Source organism: Marmota marmota, unplaced genomic scaffold, assembly GCF_001458135.2.
Source record: "Marmota marmota marmota unplaced genomic scaffold, marMar, whole genome shotgun sequence".
NCBI classification, from domain to species: domain Eukaryota; kingdom Metazoa; phylum Chordata; class Mammalia; order Rodentia; family Sciuridae; genus Marmota; species Marmota marmota.
The window spans coordinates 4,976,073-4,992,913 of NW_026000082.1; the positions used below are offsets into that span (position 1 = coordinate 4,976,073).

General features: G+C 36.6%; 1 protein-coding gene across 6 annotated transcripts in view; it reads right to left on the reverse strand.

Moving 5' to 3' along the window:
- Patj (PATJ crumbs cell polarity complex component) overlaps nucleotides 1–16,841 on the reverse strand; it is a 342,906-nt gene that overhangs the window by 262,490 nt on the left and 63,575 nt on the right. For all 6 annotated transcript variants that reach the window (XM_048815262.1, XM_048815263.1, XM_048815259.1 and 3 more), the window contains exons 15-17: nucleotides 14,521–14,655; nucleotides 9,286–9,447; nucleotides 5,384–5,515 (exon numbers count right to left, since the gene is read on the reverse strand). In XM_048815262.1, coding sequence (XP_048671219.1) covers nucleotides 5,384–5,515; nucleotides 9,286–9,447; nucleotides 14,521–14,655 — 429 coding nt within the window. The remainder of the gene's footprint in view (nucleotides 1–5,383; nucleotides 5,516–9,285; nucleotides 9,448–14,520; nucleotides 14,656–16,841) is intronic.

The following is a 16,841-nucleotide window of genomic DNA, read 5'->3' on the forward strand; positions in this document are numbered from 1 at the left end:
AGTGAGACCCTGTTTCAAAACGAAAATAAAAAGGGCTGGGGATGTGGCTCAGTGGGTTCAAGCCTGGTTTAGAAAAAAAAAAAAAGACTTAGCAATACTCCAATATTTTACCTTCATACTATTTTGGTTTTATAACCCACTTCTTCTGTTAAGAAAAATTGATAACTTAATTTTTATAGAAAGGGAGATTTTCACTGTTATTCTTAATGAGTCATCATTTGTCTTTGGACTTTCAAACAAATCTTTAAAGCATTACTAACAGTATTTAAACATGAATCACCTCTAAATTGCTGTACTATGTATGATGCTTTTTATTTTTATCTCTTCCAATGTCTGAGACAAACCCAAAGTCTTTCAAAAATATCTGCTTAGGTAAAAACTGAGTCAGTCAGGAGAGGAGAGATAAGAAGAACAGGACGTAGGAGGGAGGAGAATTATTAGTTAATAAATTTTACCTTCTAAATCACTGAAATTCAAAAGTACCAAGGATGGCAATATCATGGCTAATGTTCAAAAATTGGCTAATGTCAAACATTTCCAGTGAATTATAATCATAAGGGGTTATTCAAAGTTCAGCATAAATCAAAACACTAGAAAATATCCACTTGCCATGTTTAATTTATAAGGTCAACTGAAGGTAAAATCCATATAGCTTCACATTTTTTTCAAGCTTTTTGGTAGAAATTAAAAATTACACTCTCAGACTACCTAATAATTGCTTCATTATTGAACATTAACCCACAACAAATTACTTGCACTAATTTAGGATTCTTAAATTTGCAATTTTTTTCTGAAACAATAAATACTACCTCTTACACAATGCATATGAGCACACTACATTAATTAATTTTTAATACTTACTAAACTTTCATATAAACACTAAAAATAAGAATACGATTTAGTAGCTTAGTCTTTAAAATATGAAATTTTTTAAAAGCTGGAAAAACAGGAAGATCTGCTGTAGTAAGTTGACTATAGTGATGCCCTATAATAAAAGGCATATGAAAATACGATTCACAAAGAAAGGAATAACAGGGCATTATGATTAAAAGGAGTAAGATCTGGGGCTTGGGCTGGGGATGTGGCTCAAGCAGTAGCACTCTCACCTGGCATGCGCAGGGCGCTGGGTTCGATCCTCAGCACCACATAAAAAGTAAAGATGTTGTGTCCACTGCAAACTAAAAAATGAATATTAAAAAAATTCTCTCTCTCTCTCTCTAAAAAAAAAAAAGATCTGGGGCCTGACTGCTTGAATTCAAATTCCATTTTACCATATACTAGTAGTGTGATCTTGGACTAGTAACTTGACCTCTCTGTGCCTGTTTCCTCACTTCTAAAATTAGGGTCATAATTCTACCTACTTCATATTGTTCTTATGAGGAATGCAGGAGCTAATAAATATAAGGCAATTAGAACAGGGCCTATTAGGGTTTACTAGCACATAACACTCAATAAATGTTACCTATTATTATTATATTTATATTAATGTTAGTATTAATATATTAATAATATTTCATGAAGACAATATTCTGAGGAATAAAAACATCACACATAATATCACACTAGGAAACTGAAAACCAAAATATAACTAAGGTATGATGCAGAAATCTCATCTAAAACCTGGTGAGAATTAAGCTATAAAAACTTAAAACCAAGTTCTGATGAGTTAAGTTGTGCAAAAACAGAGTAGTCACGCCATAATATTAATGCTCTTGACAGATTACATGCTTCATTGTTTTCCATGACCTAATCCTATAAGGCATGAAGTTAGTTACACAGGAACCAGTGAATTTTCCAGTATGGTACACATACCAGGCAGGATTTTAATGAATTACTACACAGGGTAATGCCTAGGTATATTTGAGACTAATGAATACTCTACCTCTATTCAAATCAAAGCCACAAAGGCTACTACACTAAAATCTAAGGAAAAATTTACAATGTGCATATTTATTGTCATCCCTGTTATTTTCTCTTTTCCCTTTGCCCCAATCTAATTTAAAATGCCTTTCATGGAGAAGAATTTCCACATTGCTCTTTGGCCATAGCACTGACTTGTAGAACTCAGCTTCTTCATTTCAGGTAGAAAAACTGCTATGGTTTGGAATGTGAATTGTCCCCCAAAAGTTCATGAGTGAGACAATGCAAAAAAAGGTTAGAGGTGAAATGACTGGGTTATGAGAGCCTTAAATTAACCAGTGAATTAATCATCTGATAGGGATTAATGAGGTGGTAACTGGAGGCAAGTAGGGTGTAAATGGAGGAGGTGGGTCTTTGGATCCTGCCTTTGGAGTTTATATTTTATCCTTGGTGTGAAGAGAACTCTTTATCTACTTCCTAGTGTTATGTCCTGAGCCTCTTTCCTTCACCACACCCTTCCACCAAGATGTTCTGCCTCACCTCAGGCCCCAAGAAATGGAGTCAGCCACTATTGCCTAAAACCTCTGAAACAAAGAGCACCAAAATAAATTTTTGTCTTCTAATTGTTCTTGTCAGGTCTTTCGGTTGCAGCAATGGAAAAAGCTACTAAAACAAAGGCATGCTTTTTTTCTTTGATCAGCTATGCAACTTCTATCAATATTCTGAATCACTGACCTGTGCAGTCAGCCACCCCATCATTCCATGGACAGATTCAAGATCCTTTATCTTGCTCACTCATATTTTCCTAAAGTTCTTCTCATTTATGTAAAAAGCATACTTCTGCCCAATAATCCACAACTGGGTAATTCACATATGGCTCATCAAGAGTTGGCTGCATTTTAGAATGCAATTTTACAATTAAATTTAGACTCCACTAAACAAAGCCTTTTTTCTTAAAATAACTAGGTAGTTAAAAACAGATAAAGTTCAAACATTGTTTTATGGCATAATCTTTGGGGATAGTTTTTAAAACATTGTGTTCATTTTCTAAATCAGATGATGGTAAATAATACATTTCCACAATAATATAACATTTTCTACTTCTCACACATTAATTCACTTAATCTACACAATTCTTCTAGCTAGACGTTATAATCCCCATTTTATAGATAAGAAACTACATAAGCATCAATGGAACAGATGTACATAATTTTGCCAGGCTCTTCAGTAAGTTGTTATTCTTGAGAAAAACCCATAGTGAGGAAAGTGGTTAACTGAAATTAATATTCCAAGATAAAAGTACAATCTCTTCACTGCTGAGAATGAACAACCTGGATGCTCTACCACACTAATACTTTCTCCTTGTGACTAAAATTTTCCTACCTTACTTCTTACGCTAAATATGCTAAGCAGGAATCTGCAACCTAATAAATTCATTCAGGACACATTGAATACAGTAATAGCAGGGAACGCGGCCTTTCATGGCTTCTGCCAAACCTCTGTCTGGCCTTGCAAAAAATATTCTTGAACTTTGGAATTTATTACCTAATTACAACAAGAGATGGCATAATCGATTAATTAACTTGCACAAAACCAAATTTTAAATTGTGTTTACCTGTCATCTGAATGTCATAACGGATAACAATTTTACGTACCACTGACAAATGGTGAAAAGGTGCTAAGCCCATCTGTGAGTATACTTAAGATTAAACTTAAGAAAAACATTCAATTTAAAATTTAAAACTGACTGTTCTTTCTTCCAAGGTTTAGCTTCAGAAATAAATAAGGTGAACCCTTTCACTTAAATCAAAATAACATTCAGGGGATATGGCGTTGTAGCTCAGCTCAGTGGTAGAATACTCAGCTAGTATCCAAGAAACCCGGTTCCAGTCCTCAGCAACACACACACACACACACACACACACACACAGAGATTTAAGAGATTATGTATTTTTTTCTATCAGTTTTCCAAGAAACACAAAGGCAAGCAGAATATTTAATACTATTTTGCATGGAAATTATTTCATATAATTTGTGTAGATATAAATAAATGTATGTGTGCCAATGATTATGAGGAATCTGAGGAGAAAAAACAAACCTAAAATTTTATAAATAAAGCAACAGAAGTTAGAATGCATACCTATACAGATGTAGTGAAGAAAAAAATTCCACTTTTTTTTAAAGTATAAAGCACAGAGCTGATAAAGGGATATTCCTGTCAACTAGGGATTAAAGTAATAAGCACTATCAAGGGATTTTTGTTTTTTCATCCTTCATTGAAGTTTTATTTTTTAAATTTTGAAACATTTGTTTTAATATCTATGATATTCAAACTATAAAACTTGCAGAAAATGTCCATGAGAAAGTAAAAGCAACCATTAGGATGTAAATACTTACTGTATAAAAGAATGCAAATACATAGAATCCTATGAAAATGGAAAAGTAGCTGAACATCTGAGACCATATCTGAAAGATGCTTTCTAAGTTAAATCCTAGTTATCAGAATGGTTAACAAATGCCCATTGAATTTGTGCATCCAAATTCAATTAATTTTGGCTAATCTAAACTTTATTATTGAACAAATATTTATAAACCACTTACTAGATGGTAGATAATAGGGCTACAATGGGAAGGGGAGAAAAGAGATAGCCCCTGCTACTTGCTTTATGTGCCCTAGTATTAACCAATATGTAAACTTCCAGAATTCTACCATATTGATATTTCTTGATAAAAATATTTTCCAAAATATTCATTTGGAATCACCAACTCACAATTCAATAATACTCCAATAATACTCCAAAAAGTAATTCTAACAACATAGAGGGTTATCTGGCACAGAAATATGCTAGCAAAAATGAAATATATATAATCTATTTCAGTACCTTTAAATCACACTTATAAAAAAAGAATTTAATGTTCTGACATAATGCTCAAAGTATTTTTCTTTTAATTTGTTCCCAATTGCCTTATTGTATTTAAAAAAAATTGATTTTTATAACACTGACATTCTATGTATCTCAACAGAGGACATTTTGCTTTATCAAACCACACTGTTTTAGGAAGCACTAAAGTATTAAAATATGCATCTAAAGAGGTAAAAGGCTTTTTGCTAACAGTTTTAATTCTCCCAAACAATCAGAAGTCTAAAAACACAGCAGTAACTGGTAAACTGTATAACATGATCTTTCACCTCCCTTCCAAAAGGGAGGCAGTAACTTTAGTTGGAACCAGAGTGATTGTAAGTATGTAAATGCATAGGTGTTATATATATATTAATAAAAACATGTAATCTCGCCAAGAATATTTCTACTTATTCATTGAGATTAATAGGTGAGCACTATGAGAGCAACTGATTTTAAGTGTAACGATTGGAAGTATCATATCCCTTCTTTGGGATTCAGTTTTGCTTAAGTCAAAATAGGTACCTTAAACAATTGCTACTTCACATAATATAAACCAAACCAAAACAGAAACAGAAACAACCACCAGCAAATCAAATCAACCTCTATACAGGCTCTTTTACCTGGTAATCCAGAATGCTGAACCCCAAGCCTTTATGGTCTTTCACTAGCTCAACAATCTTGACTTCAGGAGCCCACAAAGCTAATTCCCCATCATCCTCATCTTCAGGACTGACATCTATCCTGTTTTCAACCTGAAAAACCAAAGAAGATAATTGCTTCCAAACAGTCCTTTCTTTCCTGAAAAGAATGAAAATATTAGGAATCTCACAGCTTATTTTCAAATTGGGAATTCTCTTTGACATGAGTAGTTTTCCTTCTTGTTCTTTTAAAAAAGGGCATGCACCAGGCACACACAATTTAGGATGAGATAGATGGTCTTAAAAAGTCAAGCATTTAAAAATGCAGATTGTCCATACAATGTTTTTTTTAATGTAAAATATATTTTTCATTGAAAGTATTAACACTAACCTCTTATACTTCAATGAGTTCTGTCATCCCATTAGAAGCATAAAAGGAAAAATATGCAATTTAAGTAAAAACAAAAACATCACATAAACTAGAAACATACAAGATATTTAAAAAGCAATATCTAGATTCATAATTATAATGAAAGAAAACAATGTCAACACAAAGAGAAGCCAGCGCAGGACACAGAGAAATCACTCCTGTTGAGTCCTTTCAATAAAAACTTCGCTAGCTAATAAATGTCACAGTTTTACAATTCACAGGGGGATTTCACTAGAAAAGTTAGAAAAAAGAAATCCAAGTCCTTAAGCATTGTGTGATTCTAAAAATATGTAAAAATCAACATTATCATTTAGATCTGCAATGTCCCAAAGGTTCAGATGTTGAAGGCTTGGTCCCCAATGCAGCAATGGTCAGACGTGGGGCTTAGGGGAAGTGACTGAATTCCAAGGGCTCTGACCTCATCAGTGAATTAATCCACCACTAGCTCCATAATTTAATGGCATTATTAGAGGTGGTGGAGAATGTAAGAGGTAGGGCCAAGTTAGAGGCAGTAGGCCACTGGGGGCATGCCCTTCAGGGGTGTATCTTGCCCCTGGCCCCTTGCTTGCTATCTCTCTGCTTCCTGGCCATCATAAACTGAACAGCTTTTCTCCAATGCCCTTCTTCCATGATGTTCTGCCTCATCACAGGCTCAAAACAATGGAGCTGGCAGACCTTGAATTGAAACCTCTGAAACTGTGAACCAAAATAAAGTTTTCTTCCTTTAACCTCTTCTATTTAGGTATTTTGACACAGTGACTGAAAGCTATCACAATCACTGAGTTGAAATAATGAAAATCTGATCTTAGAGGAAAGGCCAGCCCAAGTGCCTAGCATACTTTTCTTGACTTGACAACCCAAAGTCTTTTATTCCTTGTGTTTTTATTTATAGCATTATATTGTTGTCATCCAGTTTATCTTCCCCAACATAACTCTGACCTTTTGCATAACACTCAAGAAATACCTCCTTTTGCTTTATGGCCCTCACAACTAACAAAAAGCCTGGCTCCTGGACTAGAATGGAGGCTCTGCGAGGGCTCCTGCAGACTGCCACTTGACTCCTACTGCCTGCCTGCACTGGATAAATATCTGTCCAATGCATTAATTAATCACCTACTTTTGAGTGTGTTTCTCTTAAAACTCCTTCTTGGTAAAGTTATATACTAAATAACAAGTTTTAAAAGCAGATTTCTTGAAATTTTGGGTTTGTTCTCAGAATATAAAATGAAAATGTATCATTTCTACTAATATAATTTTGTGTGACCCGTATAAGAAAACTCATTTAATTGAATCAAAGGAAGGGAGGCAGAGTCTATAATTTAAAGAGGAAGGCACCACAGTTAGTACAAAAACATTCTTATGCAGGGCCTGGCAGCCTATGCCTATAATACCAGTGACTAAGGAGGTTGAGGCAGAAGGGCAGGAGAATTACAAGTTCAAGGCCAACCTCATCAACTTAGTAAGACCCTGTCTCAAAAAATAAAAAGGACTGAAGATGTGACTCAGTGGTAAAGAACCCCTGAATTAATCCCCAGTTTCCAACCCCCCAAAATTAGGACTGGTCCAGATGCAAGTTGCTTGTAGGACATGGAAGATCAACACCCAGTCCATGGAAGATGGAATCTGAACGTAGGAACAATTTCCTTGTTCTTAGATTATATAACCTGAAATAAGTAGAAACGTTCTAGATCAATAACCTCTGCATATTTCATCCTGATATGATGAAGTGATATAGTTAAAAAGAAAACACTCATATCTTCCAATAAAATGCACAGTTCCAATGGCTAATACAATATGATTGATGTCTTACTGGGAACTTAATACCCTCACTGATTAATGAGTGTTTGAATTTTGGCTGAGCCACCTAACCAGATAGTTTAATAAAATAAGATGGTATCAGTATAAGTGAAAAAAGAGATAGATGGGAAAAGAAAGTCAGGACTTTAGGAAACCACATACAATTAACACAAGTTTGTAGAAATTTCAAGGCATCCCAGGTACATAAGATATCATGCAACAACTGGAAATATATCACTTTGATATAATCAATTTTGCATAATTCTTATATTTACAAAATGGAAAGCAATCAACTAATGGGCAGCCAGGTTGACATTTGGCATAATTCAAGCTGTTGTTCACCCATTGTGGTAAAGCATGACAGATGGGAGCAGAGAGTCAGCAAGCTGGGTTGGTGATTTACACACCCTATAGGATTAGATTAAAGGCATTTTTATCAGCCCTCAAAGGGAAGCCACCACCCATATTTCATTTCATTAAGGAGAGCAAGTCACAAAAGTTTGGCATTTGAGTTCCATACTTGATTTTTTTTTCTTTTTGCAAAAGATAAACATTAAAAAAAAAAAAGATTGTCAATCAATTATCAAAAAATTTCCTTTTTATTTGCCCAGTACAGAATAAAAGCATTATGAGATAATAAAAAATAATAATAATTTTAAGAGTTGGCCTCTGACCACGAGGAACTGACAGTCTTCTTGGAAAAACAAGATGGATATATACTGACGGATCTGTGACTGTAAGTTAGTACTAGATTCCAATGTACTTTAGAAAATCAGAAAACAAAGACTGGTGGACTGCAGCAGTCAAAAAAAGTGATCACTAACTTTTGTGGCGTACTTTCCACACTCAAGCCATCACAGGAAGGTCTTTGCACATATTATTTATTTTGCACATTTATTGCTTCTTACATAAATGCATGAGATGTGTAAGTTCTTATCAGGGCACCATTTTTCAGAAGAATATGAAGAGAAAACAAGGTTATTTTCCCAAGATTCATGAATATTAAGTGCTAAAGGCAGGATTAGAGTCCATGTAATTTGAAATCCTGACCAAAGGCAGGTAGAAAGGAAGCCCGTGCATCTAAGCTGGTATGAATGGAATTATAACCTAAGCGTCTGGAAACATGAGAAGTGGCACAAACATGCAATTACCAAGGGCTCATGATGGCAAAATATGTGCTCAAAACTCTTTTTGAAATTACAATGCTCTTAGAAAGAGTTCCAACAGCAGATAAAGTTATTTCATACTCTGGTCTTCTAAAAGTTTTTATGGCAACTTTTAGACTCACTTCAAAACTGATCACACATCTTCTTATTTTTAAGGCTCTGAGAAAGAAAAGATCATTAGATATTCAACATCCACCAAAATCTTAACCTTATTAAGATGAATTGAGTTGAACCAGGAGCCAAAAGCAATGAGTGCAGGCAATTACTAAAATCAAAATGCATGCACATCAATGTCACCAACACTTTGAGGAAAAGAGTTTTAGGATGGTAAGTGAAAATAATAACCTGAAAAGTGATGCACTGTTTGCCTCAGTCAAATATAAAGGAGTAGAGCAGGGTTGGTCCTCCTCTCTTAACCCTGTAGTACCTTCTTTGGGGTATCCTTACTGAATGTGCATGCCTATGGGAAGTGTAATATATGCATTCAGTACCTCCATCTCAGGAAGAGGGGTTTCAGTAGTCATTGGTTCATCTACAGAGGCTTCATCGTCAAATAGCCGCCGACAGCAAACCAAGGTAAAAGGGGGTGGCACTTCTTTAAGAAAGGAAACTGCTTCTCGGCGAGATTTTCCATAAAGCTGCACACCATTGACCTAGAAGGACAAGGGGTAAGTGATCATTGAAGAGGCCCCAAATGAAGAGACAAAAAATCTCTTGTTATCAATCTACCAGAATTTGAATGGGATATCATTTATGCTCTCTTTAAACAAAGGACCTAGTCATATTATCTCAATAGTCCCTAAAAATGTTAGAAATCCTATTTATCAAAATTAAGACTGAATCTTTACTGAACTTGAATGAATGAATTGTAAAACGTGTGCAGAGTACAACAGTTACTAGATGAGTGATCTGATTCTTCACAGCTCCACAGCTTCTCCTACGGGTGCACCAGTATTGTGTTCTCTCATCTACTTCTACCTACCTCTCCTAAAATGCACTAAATATCACTTACAGCCTTATCAAGACCATTTCCTTTCACAAGAATAATAATATCACTATAGATGTTAACACTAAACTTAAGACTGTTAAAAACTGCTCACCTTACAATGTGTAGGTGATAAAATCTTAGATGCATGGCTATCAAAATTTAACATCGGTTCAACATCCTTTCACTCTTATTACCATCCTAGAAAAATCGCTTCTATAGAAAAGGAATATGCATAACTCGCTCCAGTTCCATTCTTGTAAAGTTTTGCTGATGCAGCCATCAAGTTATGTAGGAAGTGTCAATTTCAAGTTATTTCATTCAAGTGTTTCATGTTTAAAAAAGAGAACTATTCCCTACTGATGATTAATCTTCCTCGTGAAAAATTATCCACATTCCATATCATTTAATAATACTTTGCACCAAAGATGATTTTAGAAAGATTACATTTATGACTTTAAAGAGTTCTCTCACTTCTGACTACTGGTCACTAAAAGCTAACCTGTCTGTTCCTCCCCAAAAGCTGAGGCATGGACAAAATTCAGGCACAATAATCTTTTCATATCTGACTCCTACCTTCCTGGGAGGGTTTAGCAACATTATTAGTTTTAATGAAATTTCTAGCTGGCATTAATTTCTGACAGGTTTAGTGCTAATGTTCAGATAACTGACTGGGCCAACTTTACTGGGAACAGCCTTTCCACAGACCTGTCATTGCACCAGAGAATTTAAGTACATTGGGTTGCTGGAAGCATCTCATCAGCAGCGGGAGGAGTCTAGAGACATCATCCCTGGGAACCACTCTCAAGCCTGTAACCTACCCAGCACTTAGCCATCAGGCCAGACATTTCCCTGCCACTTAATTATTTACAAAGAAAGCACCACACGGTAGAGGGACCCACATGCACTTTAGGGAGCTGTCTCTACTGGAAAAATAAATATCACCTCCCCAGTTTTTACGACAATGAAGGGGTCCAGGGGACAGCAGGTTTGTCAGCAGACAAAAGGTTTTTCCTTGGAAGAACTGTAAGTCAACCTTTATGCAAGAAAGGGCTAAAAGGTACCCATCACTGGTCACACCATATCCATAGTACCAATTGATGATATAAGCACAAAAAGACCGAAAGTCACTTAAATGGGTAGCAACCCATATTAAAAATAGCAAGTAGATATGATCAAAGCAGGAATTCTACCCATACACAAGTATTATTTTGTGTTTCACTTCAACAAATTAGAAAGTCACTTCTCGGGTTTTTATCTTGGAGTACCTTTAAATATTTATTTAGCTCATTATTTATTAATTTGAATTGTCTCCAATTATTACAGCAGTGCCTGGTAGTCCTCCTCACTACTTTCTCTTACTAAAGGGATTGGTCACATTTCCCATTACCAACTCCTATCTAAGGGGATTTATGGCTGTTGTAAACGGCTGCTCTGGGCTGAGACTTGGCACAGTGTTCTAACCCCAAAGCATATTTGTGTTTCTGGTTTTAAGCTCTAAGGAGTACATTACACACACACACACACACACACACACACACACACACACACGTCAAGGACTTTATTTGGCTAATTTTACAGAGGCCTTCTATGTCTATATTCAGTTACTCAGAAGCAGCCAATTATTATTTTAAAATTCACAATATTTCTCAAGGTCCCTCAACTTGAGACCTTCTTAAAAGCTGTAAAGTCTCAATTATCCAACTCTTTTCATCAGAAAATGCACATGTGTATACACACTTCCAGAACACAGAATTCTGCCCAAGTGCTGTCACCCTATACTACCACCTTGAATCCTCATCTCAGCCCCCAAGCTTGTTAACATGACTTCGTCATGGGGATACTGAGGCCAGCTCTTCTCAGTAAGGTTAGGCTGTGTAGCGTACACGGATGGCATTTTGTTAGATCATCACAAACACATAGTGAAATGGCATTTAATGAAGAAATGGACTCCTCAAAATGTTAAGTGATGGGCTGGGGTCGTGGCTCAGGGGTACAGCACTTGCCTAGCATGTGGGAGGCACTGGGTCCTATTATCACTACTGCATATAAATAATAAATTAAATAAAGGTCCATCAACAGCTAAAAAATAGATTTTTAAAAAAGTTAACTTACATGCCAAGAGACACAGGGCAAGTTGTGGCAAATTCAGAACCCAAAGGAGCTCTTCTGACTTTCAAACCTGGGTTTCCTTCCCTACCCTAAGTTCCTTCATGGGAAATCTGCATTTCAGAATTCAAAACACAACATTTTATTTTGGAGTGGAAGGCCCATGCATTCTAATCTCAGCTGAAGCATGGAACCTTCAGTTGATGGCTGGGATCACCTATACCTGCTCGATCCCAATCCAGCCAACGTTTCTTTAGCACAGATCACTTACTAGTAGTGATTAATACTTTGTGCCACTAAATTTTACACTTAAAAAGTTAAAATAGTAAATTTTCTGTTACATAAACTTTATTACCTAAAATAATAAAATGAACTAAGTTGGTTTAACTCATGCCTCACACCTCCCAAACATATCTCATTTCTCACCACCCAACAACTACATATAATAGCAATAGCCTTCAATCCACAGATTGCGGAATCCTCACTGCCCATATCCTGCCAACTAGCAGAGGAAGACCCAATCCCAGCATCAGAAAGAAAGCTAAATCATCTAGTAAAATTGAGGGCATGAATCTATAATAAGTAGCCCAAGATCACTTGTCAACACCTCTAAGATAACTAACTCTTGAGGAGATAAATATGTTGAACCTGACAAACATTATACAATGTATACATCTAACAAAACATCACTTGTTGCCCCATTAACTTTTTTTTTTTCTTTTTTTTTTGAGACAAGGTCTTGCAAATTGCTGAGGCTGGCTTTGAACATGAGATCCTCCTGATTCAGCCTCCCAAACCACTGAGATTACAGATGTGTACCACCATGCCCACCCCACGTGTAAAATTTTAATGTTTTGTATCAATAAAAAATTTAAATTCAAAAAATAAGCAACTTTCCACATCTTAAAAAAAAGGACTCCAACACCCTGTCCTCCAACACTATGTCAGAAGTTGATAACCAGTCAAAGCACTCTTCCCTTTGACCTTGAAATTCAACCCAGAATTCTCAATATATTCCCTTAGGTGGGTGTACACTACAAACAAACTGTAATTGCACCCAACATGAAAACTATGTACCATCTTTGTCATTTCGCTTTGAGCAAACATAAATTTTAAATAGAAGTCAGGGTCCATGAGAGTCTGATCTTGGCTAAGGCTATTAGGTTGATTTTGGTTTTTTTTGTTTTTTGTTTTTTGGTTTAAACAAGGGATTGAACCTGGGGCGCTTAACCACTGAGCCATATCCCAACCCCTTTTTATGTTTTGTTTTGAGACAGGGTTTCACTAAGTTGCTGAAGCTGGTCTTTGAACTCGCCATCCTCCTGCCTCAGCTTCCTAAGCTGTTAGGATTAAAGGAGTGTACCACAGTGCCTGGCTGTTGTAAATCCTAACTCTTGAAATAACCCTCTTCTCTGTAGTCTTCTTGCTTGGCTGTTCCTATATCTCTTTCAGAAGCTCAGGAGATAGTATGTTGTATTTGAAAAAAAAACAACAACAATGAAATAGGGGTTAGGAAACATGAGCTAAAGTTAACATTCTACCACTAATTTTGTGTATAAAGTTGGGGAGTTAGCATCTTGTTTTCTTATCTGTAAAACATGGGGTTTCGTGATTATTTTGTTTGTTAACACTGAATTTTCCAATTATTTAAATCTCTAGAGAAAATCATTTCAAAGCTACTATAGAACTTCTTTGAGGAGAGGCTCGGGAGCCTGAGCAAGCCCACTGGAGGCCACCCTGTGGATAGGGAGTTTTAAGCAGACTATGCCAAAAGCATCTACATGTAAGTCAACTGTACATGTGCCTGAAGTTGTTCAGCTCTAATCCTTATTAGAAATTATCAATGTATAAATGTGACTACGTGTTGCAAACACCTAGGGTCAGGGATTGGATTCTTAACATTTTGCTTAGAAAAAGACAAATTATGCTGTCAAACTCCTTTCTTAGTACATCATTTTGATACACATTAAAAAGGATATCTCAGTGAATGGATAAAGAAAATGTAGTACATATACACAATGGACTACACTCCCATAAAGAAGAATGAAATTATGGCATTTACCAGTAAATGGATGGAACTGAAGGCTATCAGGCTAAGTGAAATAAACCAATCCCCCCAAAAAAGGAACGAATGTTCTGATATGTGGATGCTGACTCAAAAATAGGTGGAAGGGAGAGATAAGTGGAGGTTCACCAGATTGGAACAGAGGGAAATGGGGGGGGAAGCAAAGGGGGATGGGAGAGACAGTAGAATAAAATGGACATAACTTTCCTGCATTCATTTATAAATACATGACCAGTGTAACTCTACATCATGTATAACCACAAGAACGGGAAGCTGTACTCCATATATAATGTATAATATCAAAATACATTCTACTATCATGTATAACTAAAAAGAATTTTTAAAAATTAATTTTTTTTTAAAAAGGACCTCTGAGGAGCCTTAGCATATGGCAAAAATGAACTGATGGAGTGAAACTGGTTTCCTTTTGTCATCCAATTTACTCTGTTTTCCAATCTAAGAGGTTCACATTACATTGGCATTGGTGACACTGCAACTCAGTGGACACATTTGCCTAGAATTTTAAAATTTCGTGCTTGGTATCTTTCTTCCCCCCATAAACTTTACCTCAAGAAGCTCATCCTCTAGCTGTAGAAGGTTCAGCATATCAACAGGACCACCAGGAACAATTGAAGAAATGTAATGGTGCCCATCAAAGGAATCCACTTCCACACCAAGCCTCAGAGTATGGATAGGCAGCAGCTATAGCAAGACACAGAGTGACATATTACACATGAGAGGACACAGATGAGTGTCAATCCTCCAACAAGTACCAATGTTGAGATGAAAACACCACCACCTGAATCAGATCACCAAACTCCCAAAAGAAGACAATAATGGGAAAAGCAGCCTCAAGTAAAATTATGAAGTTCTTGTTCTTGAAGTTCTTGTCTTTACTCCTATTTTCCTTACAGATTCCCTGGAAATGAAGAGACAGACTTACAAAGTTCTGTCTTCAATTTTAAGCTCCAGGTACCCCCACGATTTCTACAGTTCCTAGTATGTACACTGTGTTTCTCTTTTTTTACAGGGCTCACCAGCCCCAGAATATCTCTAACTCCCCTGTTTCATAAATAACTTCCATTCACACTTCAATATAAAAGCAATGTCATTTTCAGGAAGCTCTTAGTTAACCTGCCTCCATCGGGAGTTCGAGACTACTCTGTGCACATTTCTATCATGACTCACAAGTACTGCTTAGAATTCTATTTTCTTTGTTTCTCCCCTTCACACTTGAATGTCAAGTCTGTACCTTTAATCCCTATAGCCTGGGGCCTAGAACAGTTTCAGGCACTGAATATGGGCACACTGAAGGTTATTTGACCTAATCTGTAAAAGATGTCCTTTTCCATCTTGCTAATTTAAGTGATACCATTTCTGATTTGGGGACGACATTAACCATTCTAGGATTGATTCTGTTGATTTATAAGGATTTGTGTGGACTACGATATGAGTGAAGGATCTAGAAACTCTAGCCAATGTCAGAGAAAAGAGCTGACTACCTTTGTTGCTCTTATCTTTGCTGGTTGCAAAGGACAAGACATTCACCATATCCCCAAAATTTGAAAGATGGAGCTCATGATTTCTCATTGTGGCTATATATACTAAAAAATGGTAAATACTACTAATATATTTTCTAGATCAATCACCTATTTATCTAAACTAGCAGGGCTACCTCTATCTACCCATCTCCAGTGTGGCTTCTTCCCTCATTCTCCCTACAATCAGATTCCTCACCCCTGAGTTGTCACCTCCCCTCAGTCATCTGCTCTGAGTCCCCAGTGTTCCACCGGCTTGGTTCAGACACCATCTGAGGACTCATTTACATCCCACAACAGACATGCAGACAAATGTGAAGTGGCAAGTGGTCTAGCTGACTACGACCCGAGTGACTTAAAATAGGCATGAGGGACTTCTGGCCCTGGGCTAATTTTCTGAAAATGAAGTGCCCTTGACCACCAAGCACTCTGGGATGTAAAACCAACTCTGGCAATAAGATGTTCTACTACCCTAAGTGGAAGGTTAAAGTTATTTCCACTGCTATTCCCTCTCTGTGATTTCATTATTTCTCACTGCTGCCACCTCATTCTCTTGTCCAGTCACTGACCCAAGTCACATATATCAAGATAGGAGACACTCATGCCATTTTCTTTGATAGTATATTTAATGGAAGTAAGAACTCTCAGAGAAATCCACCCATCTCTGCCAACTGTCTTCCTTCCTTTGTTTATAAGCCAAACACTGCAGGGCAGAGAGTTGTCAGTGTCCACCCAGAGATCCCCTCCAGTGGGGTGCTGGAGCTGGCTCACACTGGCATGTGAAAGGAGATCATTCAATTTCTAGCAAAGTTGTGAGCCAGGTTATTAAACCTGGCCATTATTTAAAATTAAGTTGTATAAAATTATAATTAATACTAAAATAAATAAAATAAGAACTCAAAATCCATCAATTCATTATTTCTATGTTTTCCCACTATTTTCTCAAAGTGATTTATATCCATATGGTAGACATATTCTCTAAGACATCAGAGATACCGAAGCCGTGAACAACTGAAAAACACATTAGAAATAGTTGATTTGTGTAGTTGCTAAATGCAGGTAATTAAATAGTCCTGCTTCTGCAGAAGAGCCTAACAATGAAGTGCTACTGTGCATGGCTTCCCAACTCAGCAATAAATGATGTCACCTGATAGCTGGAAATTGGCCATGTCAGGGCACTCACACCACAGATATTGGTAAGTGCTACAACTGGGGCTGCCCTTCTTTTCTTGAGAGCTAGACATTTACAGCACCTCACTGACATAACCACTGAGGGTCATGGCATAAGGACACAACACTGAAGGTCAGTCTGGAAAGGTGGCCAGTATAGGCTCTAAAAAGAAAGAGACA